The sequence below is a fragment of the Pristis pectinata genome, chromosome 2, assembly GCF_009764475.1.
Source record: "Pristis pectinata isolate sPriPec2 chromosome 2, sPriPec2.1.pri, whole genome shotgun sequence".
NCBI classification, from domain to species: domain Eukaryota; kingdom Metazoa; phylum Chordata; class Chondrichthyes; order Rhinopristiformes; family Pristidae; genus Pristis; species Pristis pectinata.
In genome coordinates this window covers 34,659,903-34,682,012 of record NC_067406.1, presented here as the reverse complement: position 1 = coordinate 34,682,012, position 22,110 = coordinate 34,659,903, and the positions used below count along the sequence as shown (strand labels likewise).

The window sequence follows — 22,110 nt, the reverse complement described above, 5'->3', positions numbered from 1 at the left end:
GACTTCAATCTACATATAGATTGGACAATAATACTGCAGAGGTGGAATTTCTGAAGTGCATTTGAGATAACTTTTTGCATCAATATGTTGAACAAACTAAGGAGTGGGCCATCCTAGATTAGGCACTGTGTAATGAGAAAGGATTACAGGCCATCCCTGGGTAACGAACAGATTCCATTTTTACAGACATCCATTAGTCGATGTTGTCCATAAGTTGAAAAATACACTAAAAACACTCAATATGGTAACAATGCTTCTGCAGCATTTGTAAGGAATAACATCATAAGCAAATAAGACATATAAGAAAAGAATTAAAAGTGAAGAGAGAGAGGAAACTAATTCTGCCATTCGTAATAACGGATCTCTGAATTTAATAATATTATGGGAGCTTGCTCGCATGGACAGCTGGTCATGTTGGGTGTTCCTAAACTAGGGATGGCCTGTAATAATCTTGTTGTACAGGGTCCCTTGGAGAATAGCAACCCTAACATGATAGAATTGTTCATTAAGATGGACAGACAGGGAGTTGAAACTGAGACTGCGGTCTAGAATCTAAATAAGGGAGACATTGAATGTATAAGGAGTGAGTTGGCAGTGATAGATTGGGGAGTGATAGTTAAAGGTTTGACAATGGATAAGCAATGGCAAACATTTAAAGAGCACATGGATGAATTAAAGCAATTATTCATTCCCACCGAATGCAAAAATAAAGCAGGAAAGATGGCTTAATCATGCATTTCAAAAGAAATCAGGGATAATGTTAAACCCAAGCAGGAGATAAATAAAAAGGCCAGAAAGATAGGCAAACCTGATGATTGGAATCAGTTCAGAATTCAGCAAAGGAGGACCAAAGAATTGATTAGAAAAGGGAAAATAGAGTATGAGAGTAAGCTTGCAGAGAGCATAAAACTTATTGTTAAAGCTTTTGTAGGTTAGTGAAGAAAAATATTGGTGCCTTACGGTCAGAAAGGGAATGGAGAATTTATAAAGAGAAGCAAAGAAATGGCAGAATAATTAACTTCATACTTTGGTTCTGTCTTCAGAAAGGAGGATACAAATAACCTCCCAAGAATGTTGGGGTACGCAGGGTCTAATGAGAGGGAGAAACTAAATGAAATCAGTAGAAAAATGGTGTTAGGGAAATTGAAGGGACTAATGACTGATAAATCCTCGGGGTCTAATAGTCTGACTCCTAGAGTATTCAAGGAAGTGACCCCAGAAATAGTGGATACATTTTCCCACGTTCCTTACACTCTGGAATAGTTCCAAGTGACTGGAGAGTAGCTAATGTAACCTTATTATTTATAAAAGGAGCAGAGAGAAAACAGGGAATTATAGGCCGGTTGGGATGACTTTGGTGGTGGGGAAAATGCTAGAATTCATTGTAAAAGTTGTAATAGCAGAGCACTTGGAGAAAAGTGACAGGATCAGGCAGAGTCAACATGGATTTGTGAAAGGGAAATAATGCTTGACAAATCTACTGGAACTTTTTAAGGATGCAAACAAGCAGAATAACCACCAGGTCGGATCAGCGGTAAAGAAAGCGAATGCTATGTTGGCATTCATTTCAAGAGGTATAGTGTATAAAAGTAAGGAAGTGTTGATGAGGCTCTATGGGGCACTAGTGAGGCCTCATTTGGAATACTGTGCACAGTTTTGGGCCCCATATCTTAGGAAGGATGTGCTGACGTTGGAGAGGGTTCAGAGGAGATTTACGAGGATGATTCCCAGAATGACAGGGCTTACGTATGATGAGCGTTTGTTGGCTCTTGGACTGTACTCACTGGAGTACAGAAGAATGAGAGGGGACCTCATAGAGACATTTAAAATGTTGAAAGGACTGGACAGAGTAGATGTAGCTAGGCTATTTCCCTTGGTGGGTGAGTCCAGGACCAGAGGGCACAATCTTAGAATTAGAGGGTACAGGTTTAAAACAGAGATGAGGAGAAATTTCTTTAGCCAGAGGGTGGTGAATTTGTGGAATTCCTTGCCACATACAGCAGTGGAGGCCAGATCATTGGAGGCGTTTAAGGAAGAGATAGATAGCTATCTAAATAGTCGGGGTATCAAGAGATATGGGGATAAGGCCAGAAATTGGGGTTAGAATAGTGTGTTGTTTTTTTTTGTGCCCCGCCCCCACAGTTTCTCATTTCTTTTTCTTTTTTCCCTTTTCCTTGGAGCAGACTCGATGGGCCAAATGGCCTACTTCTGCTCCCTTGTCTTGTGATCTTGTGAATAGATGAGGGAAAACCAGTGGATGTAGTTTATTTGACTTTCAGAAAGCTTTCAATAAGATCCCATATAAAAGATAAGAATGCAAAATTAATGCACATGGTATTGGGTTAAGGTGCTGATGCGGATTGAGAATTGGTTGGCCAACAGTAAACAAAGAGTATGAATAAACATTTTTTTAATGACTAGTCGTGTACCACAGAGATCAGTGCAGATACCCCAGATGGTATTGGTATTGGTTTATTATTGTCACTTGTAACGAGGTACAGTGAAAAACTTGTCTTGCATACTGTCCGTACAAAGTAATTCATTACACAGTGCATTGAGGTAGTACGGGGTACAAACAATATCAAAGAGTAAAATGTCACAGCTACAGGGAAGTGCATTGCAGGTAGACAATAAGGTGCAAGGTCATAACGAGGTAGATTGTGAGGTCAAGAGTCCATCTCATCAAATAAGGTAGTTCACAATATATATTAATGATTGAGATAAGGGAGTTAAATGTAATCTGTGTTGTCTGCAGATTTCAACAGATTGGTATTGGTATTGGTTTATTATTGTCACATGTACCAAGGTACAGTGAAAAACTTAGTTTTGCAAGCCATCCATATGGATCATTTCAAAACATAAGTATTTTGAGGTAATACAGGGAAAAGCAATAACAGGATGCAGAATATAGTGTTATGATTACAGTTACGGAAAAAGTGCAGTGCAGGTAGACAATAAGGTGCAACGGCCATGATGAGGTAGATTGTGAGGTCAAGAACCCATCTTTAATGTACAAGAGGTCTGTTCAAGAGTCTTATAACTGCGGGATAGAAGCTGTCCTTGAGCCTGGTGGTGTGTGTTTTCAAGCTTTTGTATCTGCTGCCCAATGAAAGAGGGCAGAAGAGAGAATGTCCAGGATGGGAGGGGTCTTTGATTATGCTGGTTGCTTTCCCGAGGCAATGAGAAGTCTAGACTGAGTCCATAGACGGGAGGCTGGTTTTCATGATGGACTGAGCTGTGTCCACAACTAGAACATAGAACAGTACAGCACAGGAACAGGCCCTTCGGCCCATGACGTTGTGCTGAACTAATTAAATTAGTAATTAAACACCTAACTAAACTAATCCCTTCTGTCTACACAATGTCCATATCCCTCCATTTCCCGAACATTCATGTGCCTATCCAAGACCCTCTTGAACACTCCTATCGTATCTGCCTCCACCACCACCCCAGGCAGCACATTCCAGGCACCCATCACTTTGTAAAACAAAACTTTCCCTGCACATCTCCTTTGAACTTGCCCCCCATCACCTTAAATGCATGCCCTCTGGTATCAGACATTTCAACCCCGGGAAAAAGATACTGGCTGTCTACTCTCTGCAACTTCTTGCAATCTTGGGCAGAGCAGTTGCCATACTGGATACCCATACCTGGATAGGATGGGATTGGTGAAGGACACACTTTGCTCTTCCTGAAAGTCGTTGGTCTTCAAGTTCAAGGAGATGGCACATCCAAAGTGCAGGAATACATGCTGAGAGACACACTGGAGCTCAGTGCAGCCATTACAACTGCTCAGTGGGGAAGGAGCATAATCTAGGATCCTGTTGCCAATGGAGGGGCTGGGAGCAATGTAGCAGCCTTTCAAAGCTTCACTGATGTAAAGTTTAGGGTGGAAACATGAGTGATGTTGATGCACTATAAAGGAATGTTTTGAATTGCAATCAATGCAGACAATGACATGTCCTGATCATATTTACTGTATATATAATAAATAAAGTATACTTTTGGAAAAAAAAATCCTCCCCTTTTCTTATAGTTCCCCTAATTATAAAGGCTAGCACTCTATTAGTTTATTATTGTATCTGACTGCTACGTTTTAGTAATCTGTGTATGTGATGGCACCAGAGAGTGGTCACATTTCGCAGTTCGGGAAGTCTGACCACCTGGTCGTGCTTCTACTTACAGGCAGAGTCTGAAGAGTGCAGCACCGGAGGAGAGGACCACAAAGGTATGGTCCAGGGAGGCAGAGAAGTGTGTCCAGGGTTGCTTTGGATCAGTGAACTGGACCATATTCAAGGATTCATCAATAACGGATCTGAAAGAATATGCCACAGTCATCAACGACTTCATCAAGACCTGTCTGGACGCGTGACTGCCCACAAAAAAACAAATTGGTTCTTCCCAAACTAGAAGCCCTGGATGAACCAGGAGATTCACAGTCTGCTGAGGGCTAGATCTGTGGTGTTCAGGATTGGCAATCCAGAGACCTACAAGAAGTCCAGGTACGACCTCGGGAAGGTTATCGCGAGAGTGAAGGGGCAATTCTGGATGAAGCTGGAGAACCAAACAGACGCTCAACAGCTGTGGCAGGGCCTGAACACCATTATTTCTTACAGGGCGAAAATGAATAGCATAAACAGCAATGACACATTACTCCCTGATGAACTTAATGCCTTTTATGCAAGCTTTGAGAGGGAGAATAATGACACGCCTATGCGAGTCCCCACAGCATCTGACGACCCTGTGATCTCAGTCTCAGAGGCCGACATCAGAACATCTCACAGGAGGGTGAATCCTCACAAGGTGTCAGGCCCTGATGGCGTACCTGGTCGAGTGCTAAAAACCTGCGCAAACCAACTGGCTGGAATGTTTAGGGACATCTTCAACCTCTTGCTTCTGCCATCTGAGTTTCCCCACTTGCTTCAAGATGGTATCAATTGCACTGGCGCCCAAGAAGAGCAGCGTGACCTGCCTCAATGACTACCATCCAGTTGCACTTACATCCATCATAATGAAGTGCTTCAAGAGGTTGGTTATGGCCTGAATCAACTCTTGCCTCAGCAAGACCTAGACCCATTTCAATTTGCCTATCACCATAATAGGTCTGCAGCAGATGCTGTTTCGCTGGCTCTCCACTCTGCTCTGGACCACCTAGACAACTGAATCATGTACGTCAGGCTGTTGTTCATCAAAATCTCCAATTGAATCCTTGACTTCCACGCTGGGAGACCACAATCAGTATGGATAGGAAACCTCATCTCCTCCTCACTGACCATCAACACAGGCGCACCTCAGAGTTGTGTGCTTAGCCCCCTCTAGAGTATAGGGTGCTTATACAGAGTTGTGTGCTTAGCCCCCTCTGTGACTGTGTGGCTAAGTATAGCTCCAGTGCCATCTCCAAATTTGCTGATGATAGCACTGTTGTTGGCAGAATCATGGATGGTGATGAGGAGGCATACACGAGTGAGATAGGTCAGCTGGTTGAGTGTGTCATAACAACGACCTTGCACTCAACATCAGCAAAACCCAGGAACTGATTGTGGACTTTAGCAAGGGGGAGTCAGGTGAACATGCACCAGACCTCATTGAAGGGTCTGCGGAGGAAAGGGTGAGCAGCTTCAAGTTCCTGGCTATCAACATCTCTCCTGGGCCCAGCACATAGATGTACCTGTGAAGAAGGTGTACCAGGGTCTCTACTTTGTTAGAAGTTTAAGGAGATTCGGCATGTCATTGAAGACTCTGACAAACTTCTGCAGATGTATGGTGGAAGGCATTCTGACTGGTTGCATCATGATCTGGTATGGAAACTCCAATGCACAGGTGTGCAAGAGAATGGTGGATTCAGCCAGTTCCATCAGGGTACAGCTCTCCCCACCATTGAAGACATATATAAGAAGCGATGTCTCAGGAAGGTGACATCCTTCATTAAGGACCCCCACTATCTGGGCCATGCCCTCTTCTCATTGCTGCCATCAGGCAGGAGATTACAAGAGACTGAAGACCTACACCTCAAGGTTCAATGATAGCATCTTCCTCACTGCCATTAGGTTCTTGAACCGAACTGAAAAACCCTAACACCACCACACACTATATATCTCTTTTTCTGTCAACTTGCACTAATGTTATTATGTTTATTTTAGGTTATTTATCTTGCAAGTTATATATAATTTATGTTAATTTAAGTCTATGTTAACTTATATTTTTTATGTTTGTAATGTACTATGCTGCTGCCGCAGAAAGGCTTTCCTGGCATTTATACCCTGGGTATATATGTCTATGACACTGAACTTAAACTTGAAACTTGAAGAGAAGTGGGCGAAGTCGGAAACATTTGTTCATGTTCTAGGGTTTGGTTATGGTTGGCCTGTCCAGAAGGGGGAAAAACATATCCTGTCATCGTGGATTTAAAGAGTCTAAATAGCAAAAGCAGGAGATTAATTTAGTCGCATTGTTTTATAAATAATAATCTGCGTTATTTGCAATTAAAAGTAAGTTTTTTTTAAAAAAAAGTAAAGGGGTAAATACCGTGCACTCAAGCTGTGTGTGTATTGTTTTCACCTTGCGGTAGAACTGACGCTAGAGAGGACTGAGGAGTGGTTTGTGGAAGGGAGTGAATAACATTTCAGGATGGAACCACAGGTCACAGCAAATCCGACTTTCGATCCCAGTGGTAATTTACCCAAATGTTTGCTAATTTTACTAGAAATGTAGATCTAATTAATGCCAAAATATCCCTGACTGATCTATTTATTCGGTGGTTGCTCGTCTTGTTTTCGGTGGCGTTTAATCTACTTCAATTCTTGTGGAAGTTTGTTCCTGTTCATTGGACCATAATCTTCCTCTGGCCACTGTTCGTGCTGTTCTTTCCTAACTCAAAAGTGTATGTTTTGCGGGATAATTTAATAACCGTGTAAATTGAACTTTGAAGCGAGGGGAAACTTGCGGTCGAAATTGGGTGTCAGCATTATGAAATAGTGCAAGGATTGGAAAGGAAGTGCAAATTGAAATGGGTGAAATTCGTGCTAAACAGGAACAAAAAGGGAAAAGAAGACTGAATCGAGGACGAAAATTATCTAATAGTTGTTAACATTTAAAGTGACGGCACTCCACTTCTGGTATTGGACATTAACACAGCACATTGATCACGGAGTACTTTGACTGACGCGTATAGGATTTAACTTTATGCATCTGTCAAGAAAACACGTGAACTTAATGTTTATGAATGCATTTCAGTGACAAGGCAGACAAAGCAATACCATTCTGTGGAATATCGGACAACAATTTTGAGATTTCCCTTTCTGTGCATCAGTCCCTTGTTCCTTCTCTCTCTCTCTCTCTCTCTTCCCCATCCGTGCTGTGGCATTTGCACGTTACCTTGCAAAACAGTTCAAAGCGTATTTTGATATTTTGTTACGAGTATTTAATCTCACATGGTCAACAAAATAATACTTTTTGCAAGAATAAAAGTTACAGTCTTTCTCTGGTTTATTCTAAAAATACAGGCTGAAAACATTTCAGAAGAGATTAATATTTTATCAATCAAATAATTTTTATTTGATTATTAAGACTGATGTGGTAGTTGGTGTGTGATCTTGATTTGAGCTATGGGATTACATTTGTTGTTTTATTGTATCTCTAATTAAGTAATGGATACTGTTTGTAGTACCTAACATTCTAATTGGTTTAAATAATTTGCAGAATTTGTATTCACTTCACCCAATGCATGTAGCTGCAGTTTTTAAAACTGTTTAACAAGAAAGCTAATCAATCTGGTTAATATTCAAAAGTAGTTAACTCTGAATTAGATAATCTTTGCATTTTGTTTGTTGCTCGATAACCAGAAAAGTTCCAATGCACAAACTTTTCTTCTTTTACTTGCCCCACAACTTTTACTGATTGAGTTTTTCTTTAAAAAGGAAAAATAACAGAATACTAAGCCACCGGTAAGGTTGGTAATCTTGATTGTAATGAAAATATTAGTGTGGGCATGTTTTAAATTATTCTGTTCTTTCTTTTCCCCTACCAATTGTTGTGATCAGTTGAGTAATATGATCTACGCTGGAAGAATTTTGCAATACACTTGCATGCAATCTTGTGACTCAGTTTGGTTCAGGAATGTCAATGATGTCCAATCCTACACCCCACCATGCTATAGAGCAGGGATTCTGAAACACCTCTATCAGGATCCACAAACAATGGTTCACCCCTCTTTACACCCAACTTGTGTTTGGCTGTGATAGGTTTTTCTTTTCCTCATTCTGTGACTTATTAGGGCAAATGGTTGTCTTTCAAAGTTTAATAACTTCATTAATGTGTTCAATTATTAGACCATTTAGTTGTTTTTAGCACTTAGCTGTTGTAAATAATTGTGTTTAGGGCTCAATTTAGTAAATGGGAAATTGGAATGATAACTTGCAGACATTGTGGATAAGCAAATAGAACTGGGGATCACGGGACTATGAAAATAAAAATGTGATTTAAAAATAGACAAATTTTAGGTATAGAATGTTCTGGTATCAGGGTGGCAGAGTGGGTGTTTTCTACATGCGGATGTCTTCTGAACCCATGTGCATGTTCTTTTCCATACTTTTTTTCACAGTCCTGTATCACTTTCTCTTTCATCCCTCTCACATTCCTTTTCCCCTAAGAGCCTTCCTCCATTCCTTAGCCCCACCTTTCCGTCCCTTGTCTTCTACTCCTACTTTCTCAATTCTACCCTGTCCCTGTCACAGCCATCAGCCTCTTTGCTATCTCCTGGGTGAGGCTGCCTCACCACTGCTGATTCCCAAGTGTTTGTGTGCACAGTCCACACTAGTCAGTGACTAGGGACTGGCCCACAGACTGTGTTATTGCTAGTTGCCAAGCCAGGGCTGTTCTCCCACTCTATGACATGAAAAATAACTCTCACTGCTACTGCTGGGCATCTGGTTGGGACAGAAAGAGCTATTGCATCCATCCAGGCCCAGAGGCTTCCTTTGTTCAAAACCTAAAGGCCCTGCCATGTTTAGAATTGGCGTAGCAGTTAAATTACCAGACCAGTAATGCAGAGACCTAAAGAAATGATCCAGATATTCAAAATTCAAATCCCACTATAGCAGTTGTGAAATTTAAAAATTCAGTTTTTCATCTGGAATTTTAAAAATAGAGCTACTGTATTGTCATAAAATTCAACTGGGTCACCAATGTCCTTTAGGGAAGGAAATCTGCCATCCTTACCTGGTACATGACTTCAGACTTCCTAATACGATAGAAAAGGCCTAATGAGCCACTTATTTCATGTGCATTTAAGGATGGGCAATAAATGCTGGCCATACCAGTGATAACTAGGTTCCATTTTTTTTAAAAGCAGAACTGACAATAAGCAGCTTTACTGCCTTCAGGAGAATCTTGCTTGCTTCACTATTCTCCCAGAAACTCCCAGCCTTGTGTTCCATTTGACACCTGCTCTCTCGGGGTGAGCCCATTGCTTTTCCCTCCACCACCCTCTGATCTCAGCAGCCATGCCACAAACCTTTGGCCTCATTTGGATAGCTCCCAGCCTGAAAATTTTCCCAGAGAAAAAACTTGCAGGAGGTCTATTTGCCTGGTGTCACATGTAAATTGATAAATTGATTTATTATTGTCACATATACCTAGGTACAGTGGAAAAACTTTGTTTTGCATGCCAACTCTACAAATCATTTCATCATATCAGTACATTGACATAGTACAAGAGAAAAGCAATAACAGAATGCAGAATAAAGTGTAACAGTTACAGAAAAAGTGCAGTGCAGGCTGACGATAAGGTGCAAGGCTATGACGAAGTAGATTGTGAGGTCAAGAGTCCATCTTTAATGTACAAGAGGTCTGTTCAAGAGTCTTATAACAGTGGGATAGAAGCTGTTCTTGAGCCTGGTGGTGTGTGTTTTCAAGCTTTTGTATCTACTACCCGATGGAAGGGGGCAGAAGAGAGAATGTCCAGGATGGGAGGGGTCTTTCCCCAAGCAATGAGAAGTATAGACAGAGAGGCTATTTTTTCTGATGGGACTGAGCTGTGTTTACAGCTCTCTGCAATTTCTTGCGACCTTGGGCAGAGCAGTTGCCATGCTGAGCTGTGATGCATCTGGATACGATGGGATTGATGAAGGACACATTTTGCTCTTCCTGAAAGTCGTTGGTCTTCAAGTTCAAGGAGATGGCACATTCCAAAGAGCAGGAATACATGCTGTGAGACACACTGGAGCTCGGTGCAGCCATTACAAATGCTCAGTGGGGAAGGAGCATAGTCAAGGGTCCTGTTGCCAATGGAGGGGCTGGGACCAATGTAGCAGCCTCTTAAAGCTTCACTGATGCAAAGTTTAAGGTGGAAACAGAAGTGATGTTGACGCACTATAAAGGAACGTTTTGAATTGCAATCAATGCAGATAATGACATACAGTATCCTGACAGAGTCCATGGAGGGGAGGCTGGTTTTCATGATGTGCTGAGCTATGTTCTCATCTCTCTACAGTTTCTTGTAGTCAGTCTCGGGCAGAGCAGTTGCCATACCAAGCCATGATTCATCTGGATAGGATGCTTTCTATGGTTCATCTATAAGTCGTTGTTTAAGAACAGCTGCTCATGATATTGTCACCTCCAGCAGACACCATTTGTGTTTTATCAGTCCTTGCCAATCCACTTCTTTTAGTTTTCATATCAAAAATCAATATGAATAGGATTGTAATGCTAAATTTTAATTTTTTTTCTTTTTAGAAAGGAGACTCACAGGTATCTTTTTCTTGTTTCTTTCAAAGCGTTCCAAAGTATTTTATAGCACTTGGGGTTTTGCAGTTTTGAAGTGTTGTGTCTATTGCAATGTAGGAAATGTGATAGCTAATTTATGCACAAGCTCCTACAAACAGCAAGCTGAAAATAACCAGATAATAGTTTTTGAAGAACAGATGTTGAATTTTGGCCAAGGATTCTGTGGATAACGTAGAACAGCACAGTATGGGCCCTTTGGCCCACGATGTTGTGCCGACCTATATAAACCTACTTCATGATCAATCTAACCCTTCCCTCCTACACAGCCCATAACCCTCCGTTTTTCTTGCATCCATGTGCCTATCTAAAAGTCTCTTAAATGCCTCTACCTCCACCCCTGGCAGTGCATTCCAGGCACCCACCACTCCCTGTAAAACAAAAACCTACCTCTGACATCTCCCCTAAACTTTCCTCCTCTGACCTTAAGTTGATGTCCTCTGGTATTGGGCATTGCCGCCCTGGGAAAAAGATGGTGGCTGTCCACTCTATCTATGCCCCTCATAATCTTATACACCTCTATCAAGTTGCCTCTCATCCTGCATTGCTCCAAAGAGAAAGGCCCTGGCTCGCTCAACCTTTCCTCATAAGACATGTTCTCTAATCCAGGCAGCACCACATCCTTCCCGGAATGAGGTGACTAGAACTGAACACAATACTCTGTGGTCTAGCCAGAGTTTTATAACATATGTGCTTTTTCTCCAAATTATGCCAGCAGTGTTTTATGACCACCTGAGAGAACTGATGAGGCTTCCACTTAATATCTCAACTAAAATCTGATGGTGCTTCTTTCATCCTGCACTGCTCTTTAATGTCATCCTGGATTTTTTATGTTCATGTCTCTGGAGTGGAACTTGAGCCCACAAGTTCTAACTTGGGTGACTGCAGCAGCCGATCCCTATTCCTGGTTTTGCTATTTGAATTTATTACTTTCATCATGCCTTCCAAGCTTTTTAGCTTAATTCTGTAAATCCTGGCCAGAATTTGTATGGGGCTAAAGTTCAGCATTAGTTATCTACACCCCTCAGGCTTAGTATTTCATTCAAGTACCATCAGCAATGCATCCTCCAATCATCTACCCTTTAACTATAATCGTGACCACCTCCTTGAAAAGCTTAAGAACTGCAGATGTTGGAAATCTGAAAGGAAAAACAGAATATACTGGGGATCTGGAAGAACCTCTACTGGAACGTTAAAGAAAAGACAATTGAGGATATATGCAGGTTCTTCTCTGACAGATGGGAGAATTTATAAAGGGGAATAAGGAAATAGCAAAGCAATTAAATAAATACTTTGATTTCACAGAACATACAGAAAAAAACCTTTCAATACCAGAAAATCAAACATCTAGCAAGAATGAAGAACTGAAGGGAATTGGTGTTCTTTTTATTAAAAAAAAGTATGAGTGAAGTTGATGAGACTGAAAGGCGAGGATTTGCATTCCAAAATTTTTAAAGAGGTGACTATAGGGTTAGTAGTTTTCATCTTTCAAAATCTGAGAGTCTGGAACGGTTTGTTTTGGAGGGTAGCAAATGTGCTTGCTATTTAAGAAAGGAGGGAGAGTGAAAATGGGAAACCACTGATTTGTTAGCCTAAACTCGACAGGGAAAATGTTGAAATCTATAGTGAAGGATATAATAATAGTAGACTTAGAAAATAATAGTAGACTTAGAAAAGAATAATAGAACTGACCAGAATCAGCATGGATGTGTGAATGGGTTTGTCTAATTTATTTGGAGCTCTTTTGGCTATGTGATAGTAGAATAGTTAAGGGAGAACCACTGGATATTGTATATTTAGATTTTCAGAAGATTTTTAATAAGGTCCCACACAAACAATCAGTGAACTTGACCTTATTATGATCCTAATTGTATTCCAAGCTTTCAGCTGAATTGTGTAAATCCTGGCCAGAATTCATATGGAACCAAAGCCCATTGTTCCATCAGTTCTGGATCTTAAGATGAACTCCTACTTTGGCACTGGTTTTCTGCATCTTGATTGATTATGTACACCCCTCAGGATTTGTATTTCATGCAAATATCATCAACAATGCATCCTCCAATGAATTACCCATTAAATATAATCTTGTCCTCCATGAAAAGCAGATGATACAAGACTAGGTAGGATCAAGGAGGAGCATGTAAAGAGGCATCAAGGCGATTGTAGGCAAGCTAAATGAGTAGTGAGAACAAGGCAGATGAAAAATAATGTGGAAAATGTGAAGTTTCCCACTTTGCTACACAAAAGTACTCCACTTTTCTAGATGATGAGAGATTGAGAAATGTTGATGTTCAAAGGGACCTAGGTCTACTAGGATACAAGTCACTGAAAGCCAATGTGCAGGTACAGCAAGCAATTAGGAATGCAACTGGTATGTTGTTTTGTTTTATTATGGGAGTATTTGAGTACTCGAGTAAGGAAGTATTACTGCAATTTATATAGGGCCTTTGTGAGACCATTAAGGGAAAAAAAGGATATAGTTGCTGGAGAGGGAGTGCAATGATGATTTGCCAGATTGGTTCCTGAGATAGTGGGTTTGCCATATGAGTGGAGATTGAATAGACCAGATCTTTAATGTTAAGAAGAATGAGAGGTGAGTTCATTAAAATTTACGGAATTCCTACAGGATAGATGCAGGGAGAATGTTTTCCCAGGCTGCGTTGAATTAGGAGTAACTGTTCTAGAATAAGTGGAAGGCCATTTGAGATTGAAATGAGGAGAAATTTCTTCATTCAGTGGGTGGTAAATCTTTGGAATTTCCTATCCTGGATTACAGTGGAGGGTCAGTCATAAAGTTTACTCAAAACAGGAATTGATAGATTTTGAGGAAATAAGGGAGATGGGAATAATGCAAGAAAATGAAGCTGTTCAACCATGAACAATGAATAGTGGAGCAGGCTCAAACGACCAGAGCCTCATCCCACCCTGCTCTTATGTTACGCCAGCAGGTCAGGTAGGATCTGATCTTGGTGTTACAGCTATGTCTATTTAACTTCCACTGCCTAGTTCCTATTCACTTGTGGTTTTGTTTATTCAGACAATTTAGGCCAAGGTTCTATTTTCTTCAACCTCCAGCCCATTCAGCAACACTTTTTCTTTTCTCTTTATCCTTTCAAGACCCCTTTCTTCTGTCACCGTGCTTCCATAATTTTTCCTTGTACTATCATTTTTGTTCCTTGATCTGTCAGTGATCTTTATATTCCTGCTACTACTTTCATTTCTATTGGACAAAGACCACAGCTTCCATTAATACCTCTCTCATAGCATCTTCATTTGTCCCTGATACCTTACAGCAACGACCCATAGCTTGTCCCTCCTACTCTTGCTGGTCTGTCTGCCCAATCTGCCTGCTGAGGGCTCATCTCATTCCCCTCCCATCTCTGCGACTGGGTTATCAATTACTGTCTTACTCCTTAGAATTTACTAGAGTATCCATTCATGTGAACTAGACTCATTTCCACCAACAAACAGCCACCACCCTCTCCCCATCTACTACCTCATGATGTCTTCTGTTTCTGTCAAGAAGGAAAGATGCAGTAACAAATGTGAAGTAGGTGATACCCTCATCGCCTGCTTCACATTTGTTACTGCATCTTTCCTTCTTGAGGATTTATCCCAGATCTTTTTTTTCCACTTCCTTAATGCATCAGATTCTATTATCTATATTGATGTCACTAGTGATAAAAGTAATGTCTTACCTGTATGCAAGCATCATTTCAGCTATTTTCCTACTGGTGTGCTGTGCTAGCCTATACCTGTTTGCTTTGACCTCTGGATGACACTAACTCTGCCTACTGCTACTTTTCTTGGTCCATCCACTACCTCTGAGCTGTTTGTTTGATCCAAAATCTTTCCATCTATTTATTTGGAAAACTAAAGCCACAAACTAGGTTTCCTAGCAAGGATTCCATCTGTTCCCATGGTCACTGTTTGAATCCCAGTCTTGACACCCTTTGCGACCATGAGCTCAGATTCTGACACCATACTCTCCACTTCGCTGCCTTAAGCTTTATAATTCCTTTCCTAAAATGTAAAATTCTGTGTCTTTCTTCAAGCTTTTGGCTGGCTTCTCTAATATCTCCTTAAGTATATCGATATCAGATTTTGTTTGAGAATCCAAAAGCAAAATACAACAGATTCTGGAAATCTGGAATAAAGATTTTGGAAATATTCAGCAAGTTGGGTAACAACTGCCGAGAGCAAAACAGTTAAACATTTCAATCTGATGACCTGTTTCTCTCTTGACTGTCTTGACGCGTATTTCCAGCATTTTCTGTTTCAATTTGCTTGATAATGTTTGCAGTATACAGCCTTTGAACATTTTAATATATTTATTGCTCATTATATAATTATTAATTATCATTAACAGATGTTAGTTGAACAACATCAAAATTTTCATTCTTGTTCTAAATCTTTACGTCCGTAGAATACTAGTGGGCCATTGTCAAGTTGAGCCTGTTCCAGTCAGTGTAAATCTCACATCACACTGCTGCTATAACTGGTGCCCTTTAAAGGAAGATCTGAAGAACAAATACTAAATGTGATCTAGGCTAATGCTGAAACTAATTTGAGAAATGAAACCAAAAAAAAGAGCCTGAAGTTTTGGTACTGAAGTTGAAAGGTACAGCAGATAAAAAAAATACTTGTGATTCAAACAACAGTTTATTGTTTCTAAGTTTCTTTTGACCTTATACGTAGCACAAGTGATAAAAAGGTTAGAACAATTGGAATTAAAAAATGAAGAATGTCAAGAGCAAGAAATAAATTTATCATTTAGAAATTTGCAACTAAAATATGAGAATAATACTATTCAGTTTATATTTTTGCTGTTGACTACCAGTAAGTTTTAATACTTGCAGCACTTCAGAGGAGAAAGTTATGGATGAGTTTTGTTGCTACTATTCTTATAACTGTTTTAATTTTTATTCTGAAACCAGAACACCAGCATATCCGCTACAACCCTCTCCGTGATGAGTGGGTCCTGGTCTCTGCTCACCGGATGAAACGCCCTTGGAAAGGGCAGGTTGAGAAATCGTCAGAGGTGAACATTGCACGTCATGATCCAACTAATCCTCTATGCCCTGGAGCAGTGAGGGCAAATGGAAAGGTAATGCATAGATTTGCAATGGCAGATGCATGATCTTTAAACCAGTGTGATAAACTTCATTTGTTTGAACGTAGATACCAAATGTTTTTAACATTTACCATATTGAGGTTCTAGTTATAGAATGGAATCTTGAGAAATTGGTCTTTGACAACTAATTCCACCTCTCTGCAATTAGTTTACACAGAACTGTTGTTTCAACAGAATATAAAAGCTAGTTCAATTGGTTCTTCGAAACAATTAAGACAGTTGTCTGGTGTTAAATGCTATTATAATGACAGTACATGGCACTATCTGAGACTGACAAACCAGTGAACCAATGCATGCAGAAAATGCTTTGGGCAGGTGAACAGGAGGGTAATAAAGACTTTGTTGAAGAAAATGTCATTGGTAAATGGATGAGCTAATCTAAGTAGCCAAGCTCCAAGCTCTGCAGCTATAAGTGTTTAAGAAGTTAATGAAAGAGCAACATGGGCAACCTAAAACACAGGACATCTTCAGAGCTCTGGTAATAGTCGATGAATGATGTAATAGCTTAGTAACATCGGTTTCCTGATATTCTGTGTTGCAAAATAGCCAATGAAAAGGACTTTGTAACATGAAAACTGACTTGGAGAAATCAAATCAAATCAATTTGGTTTAACTTTATAAGAATCCTATCACGAGATCCCATATTTAGTCATCGTGCCCTTAGTGATTTTGATAAGAAGTTAAGAAAAGACTGAGAGGTTAATTTTGTGAACTGCAAATGCAAAGAGGGGAGAATAAATTTCTTAAAACTTGGAATTATTTTCATTTAGAAAATTTATTTTCATTTAGAAAGTAATGGATTGAAATACACCTGAATTTTAAATAGATTAGAAGTTAAGTTAGATTTAACCAGCTTGTTTGAACAAGTGTATGTTTGAGAAATATGATGTTCCCTGATGTATTCAAAAATTGGGGGAGAATGGGGAAGAAAATGATTCTTTTGTTAATATTTTCTAGCAAGGCATCCTTTATATTTCCTGCGTTAAGAGTCCACTGTGGCACTAGAGTCATTTGCAAGCTTGACAGAATAGGGTTTACAAATGCCCTTGTCTGAGAGACATCAGAAATCTAATCTTTGAATCCATGCCACAAAATGGTTTTGGTCTTCATGATAGAATATGGCAAAATTTTGTGTATAATAAAACCTGCATCTGAAAAATACTATATACATCACAGATCAAACTACTTTTGATTTAATAATAAGCAATCTAGAAAGCTTCTCCCTCTCTCTATACAAAACTTTTCATTTTCTGCTGCCAAGTTTTTATAAGGTTGTGTAGTGGAGAGGGGATGTTGCACTATCTACATTAGAAATGATTTAAAATGCTACAAATACTGTAGTAGTTTCTGCAACATTTGAACTGAATGTGTGAGATAAGCCTTAGGCTAAATTTGAGATCAATTCTTACGTTTGTTGTAATTTGTTTGATTTGTGTTTCAAAAATTTAGTACCTATTTAAACATGCTTAAAAATATGCAGTAGTTATAGAAATTAATTTTCCTGATTCCATTATCTAATATTTTTTGTTGCATTCTGATCTCACTCCATTATATCCATCATAGCAATTGATGGTTTTGCATTTTCCTTTCTAAAAGAAGTGTATATTATAAAGTTGATTATATGAATAATGCATGACCTGGTCCATGTAAAGATTCTTTTGTTTCATTTTGCAAAGGTGAACCCAGTATACAAAAGTACTTATGTTTTTGATAATGACTTCCCGAGTCTTCAACCAGATGCTCCAGAGCCAGGTACAAGCCTTTCCAAAATCTTTCTGTGGTTTATGTCCTTTGTATTTTTGGATTGGAATTTTTTCTTTTATGTTGTTAAGTAGATCCCATCTTTCCCAGTAGAACCATAAGCTTCCTACTTTCTAATGGCAGACTAACAGTAGTTAAGGAATCACACCATCCCAGGACATGTGCAGCTACAGAGTTGTTTTAGCTGCTATTTCTACTTGCTAATCCAGGTTACTCGCTCTCTCCCAGCTCTTTTCTCTATCCTTTGAAACAGTTTCCTGAATGCCATTGTAGTTAGGTATTGCAGGTTCATATTCAAAGTGAAAGTGACAAGAGGATAATTCAGTCTTCTCAAGTCCTAGGTTAAACCTATTTTGGATTGACACAGTTGTGTGAATGTACATTTTGTTTCATCAAGTAATTCTGTAGTTGGGTTGGCACTACTGGTTAGAATGTACATTTCTCAACTAACATTCATTTCAAGGTTTGTTATTTCCCCCTCCGCAAAAGATCCCATTTTGAACAAAGGACCTGAAAAAGAGGGAAAATGTAGACTGTGGACCTAATATCTCTTGTCGGAGTAACATTTATTAAAGTGGTTTAAGTAATGAGTAAAATTGCTTCCCTTGGATTCTATTTTAAAAATACTATCCCTCTTAAACCCACAGGTGTCAGTGAGCATCCACTATTTCAAACAAGAGCTGCTAAAGGAATTTGGTAACTATTTATTTGGTGAATATTTATAACATGAACATACTGTGAATCTTCAAAGCTGTATTGTCCCAAATCTACAGTAAAATCTGTGCTTTTGAAGTGATTAGTGGTTTTACTTACACATAACATGTGACTACATTTCACATCATGAACAAAACATTAACATGACAAAGAATAACCAAAAAGGATCCCTCAGTACATCATGTTGATAAAAGACCTGACTGATAAATTTGAGAGAATATTCCACATGTAATACTATTTTGTCATTTAATTATAGAAAATGATCAGTCATTCTATAATGAAGATGAATATCCATAGCATGAATCTAATGCTCATTTCAGACTTGCTTCTTTTCCCTTGCACTGTATTTTATAGTATCGTCTGTACTAAGGCAGACCATGAACCCAAACTGATCTATACCAATGCTGATACGCCACACGAATCTTTTTCTGCTCTCTTATCTGTGAACATATCCTTCTATTCCATTCTACCTCGTGCACTTAGCTAATTTTCTCTTTCTCTTAAATGCATCTGTGTTATTTGCCTTTACTCTTTCATGTGGTAGTAAGTTCCATTTTCTGAATGACAAACCTTCTGAATTTCTTACTGGATCTATTAGTGACTAGTTATGACCTCTCCCATAAGAGGTAATATCTGATTACCCTATCCAATGTCTGCATTATTTTTAAAGAACTCAATCATGTTATCTTTTGGGCATTTTTAAGAGGTGGGGGTGGCACAGTGGAGCAGCTAGTAGAGCTGCTGCCTCATAGCCCCAGCGACCCGCGTTCTAACCTCTCCTCCCAAGCTGCCTGTGTGGAGTTTGCAGATTCTCCCTGTGGCTGCCTGGGTTTCTTCCAGATGCTCTGGTTTCCCCCCACTTCCCAAAGGTGTGCGGAGTTGAGGGTCTGTTTCCATGCTGGATGGTTCTATGTCTCTAGAACTGCAGCAACCTGTACAGTCTTTCCTGGTGCTTAAGTTGTGGGCATGCTATGTCGGCGCCGGAAGTGTGGCAACACTTGCGGGCTGCCCCCCAGAACACTATGCAAAAAATGCATTTCATTGTGTGTTTCGATGTACATGTGACTAATAAAGATCTTATCTTAATCCCTCTGTTCTGGCTCCTTTTCTTCAAGCAGTGCCACCCCCATCTGCTACTCCATTCAATGAGAAAATGATAAAAATGACATTGTCTCAATGTTGTACCTGAATGAAGCATCAGGGTGACCCTGGGATGCTATTTGTTGAATAAAATGTTGAGTTCTTCAGTATCATTGGAACTGCATGGAACTTCCCTTGCATCCCTGACATGATACATTGGTTTCACAAAATAAGGAGTTGGGACATAGGTCTCCATGATTGCAGCAAGTAAAGCATTCATCCAAGACCAACACCAGTCTTCAGCTTTGCTCAATTCAATCATCTCCACTGCAAATCACCAATAAATCTCCAAGAAATTAGCTGTCCCTCTAAATAGTGCAGCTGAAAGGCTTGTCCCTGCTAATGATCATCATTATGTGCCCCACAGTGTTCATAAAAGTGAATCAATTTTGGCAGCAGAGGTGTCAGTGGCCATTAAGCATTTTGTAATGCTTGATGGTGATCCTTGCGATAGAGTTGAAATCACAGTTAGTGATTTTCCAGAATAGTTCGATTGCATAGTATGGAAAGAACAAAACTTCTGGTAACTTGGATGAAAAACCTCTGAGATTTCAATTCTTTATATTCAATCCGGATGGTAAAATCTCTGTGCAAGAAGCATAAGTTTGTGTAATTGCCTTTTGATTTTTTTTCTTGCTTGTTTGTATCAGTTTCCGTATTTGTTTAGATTTAAAACTATGCAGATGGCAATGCCTACATGTGGTACATTAATAAGTTATTGCAATGCTAAGTTCGAAATTAATGAAGTGGCCAACATTATAGTGATGGTATTTGTCTTTAATTAAACTTTGTCTTGTGATTAATTACATATTTTCTTTCAGTAAGGTCATGTGCTTCCATCCTCATTCCGACATCACCTTGCCATTGATGTCTATTTCAGAAATTAGAACTGTGATTGACAAATGGGCAGAGCTCATGGAAGAACTAGGACCAGGGTATCAATGGGTGCAGGTAATAAAAACTAAAAGCCATTGGTTTGTCTCTTAGGCAATTTTGTGCTTTATTCATATAAATGTTCCTCTCAACTAACTTCCTGATCCCTAATTTGCACTTCGAAGCAGAATACTTGTTCATATGGGTTCTGGAAATCCTTTACTAAGGCCAATTGCTTCCATTAAGATGCATCTTTAATTAACTGTTTGTCACTTATCCTACTATCTCTTTTTATAGCTCAATGTAAAATGTTGTTAGATAACACTGCTTTGAAACACTTGGAATGGTTTGATGTGTTAAAAAATCTTTCATTCTTTATATAAAAAAGGAAGTTGCTTAATTTTTGCAGAGTTGAGACATTATTGAATTGAGTAATACATCCAGAAAGCCTTGTTAAAAAGAAATGTTGATAAGTAAGCTTTTTATTATGTAAATTGGATATGCTGGATTGTAGAGCTAGAAATGGGAAATTTGTCATGGGTGTTGTGGCTTTTCATCTTGTGAGATTGTGGTGCAGTATGAGAGTTGTGGTTACTTTACTCCAAAAGAACTACCATCCAAACGGTATACCCAGGGTACATCAAGATAACGTATGTCACATATTTATATACACATCACAACAGCAATACACTTTAACAGTATTTTAATTAGTTATAAAGCATTTTGGGACATTCCAACATTTTATATATGATTTTATGTATTAATATGTTGCTGAAACTGACTGACGTTTGCACTGGGACTGGACGGCAATATTTTTCTGGGGTGTTGTTGGTGGGCATTACAGTTCAAATCAGTATGCGAGGCTCAAATGATAATTCACCACTAATTAAATAGTCATTCGTTTGAGTGGAGGAAATCTTCCCTAAGTAGTGCTTTGTCAACAGCTTCAGGGTGAGCTCGAAATCCACAACGTTATTGCAAATAAGCAGAAGAATGATAGATGAAAGAATACGTGGACATCTTGAATTTCACTAAATAACCGCTAATCCACTTGTAAGGGAATGTAAGCAGATATTGAGAATTCAGAACAATGATGGAGAAAGAACATTTCAATGATATAAATACTAAATTTATTAATATATTAACAAAGCAACAAGTTACTAAAATATTAGTCAAGCAATGCGTCTCTCACCCTTTTACCCACTGGGGACTCCGTAGAATGACGGCTGGTCTGGTGAACTTGAAGGTCCTGGCACCATTCCAGATCCCGATCCAAGGGGAAGTCCAGTGAGCTTGCTATAGCTCACACTTATATTGCTTAAAAAAAAGCCTGTGCTCCATTCCTAATTTTATACACATTTGTCAGTCACATTAAAAAAACAGCTATCCTCCCTATTATGGAAACAAAATTGTTTACTGCACCTGGTGCCAAGTTGGTCTTAATTGCCTTCCTGCCATAGATGAGCTTACCTTATCTGACTCCTCACTACCTGTTTCGCAGCTACATGACTAGGGCCTCTTGCTTTTCTTGTTTTCCAAGTGAGCCTGGGTGCTGTTAGAAGACAAATCCATTTTATTTGAAGACATGCTTTTAACCTTTGCATTACAACACTGTATAAGTAAATAGGTTTTGGTGAAGGATGGACAAAACTGATCTGTTTGTGCATTGTTTGGACATGTATGCCAGAATCAAGTTCATTATCACTGAC

At 39.3% G+C, this 22,110-nt stretch overlaps 1 protein-coding gene across 3 annotated transcripts in view; it reads left to right on the top strand.

The window, feature by feature from the left end:
* The first annotated feature begins 6,378 nt into the window (after nucleotides 1-6,378).
* galt (galactose-1-phosphate uridylyltransferase) overlaps nucleotides 6,379-22,110 on the top strand; it is a 40,970-nt gene continuing 25,238 nt past the window's right edge. For 2 of the 3 annotated variants that reach the window (XM_052010506.1, XM_052010505.1), the window contains exons 1-5: nucleotides 6,525-6,670; nucleotides 15,717-15,886; nucleotides 17,590-17,665; nucleotides 18,322-18,370; nucleotides 20,350-20,479. In XM_052010506.1, coding sequence (XP_051866466.1) covers nucleotides 6,628-6,670; nucleotides 15,717-15,886; nucleotides 17,590-17,665; nucleotides 18,322-18,370; nucleotides 20,350-20,479 — 468 coding nt within the window. In that variant the 5' untranslated portion in view covers nucleotides 6,525-6,627. Of the gene's footprint in view, nucleotides 6,489-6,524; nucleotides 6,671-15,716; nucleotides 15,887-17,589; nucleotides 17,666-18,321; nucleotides 18,371-20,349; nucleotides 20,480-22,110 lie in introns of those variants that run through there. The other variant, XM_052010507.1, reaches the window with a different exon arrangement.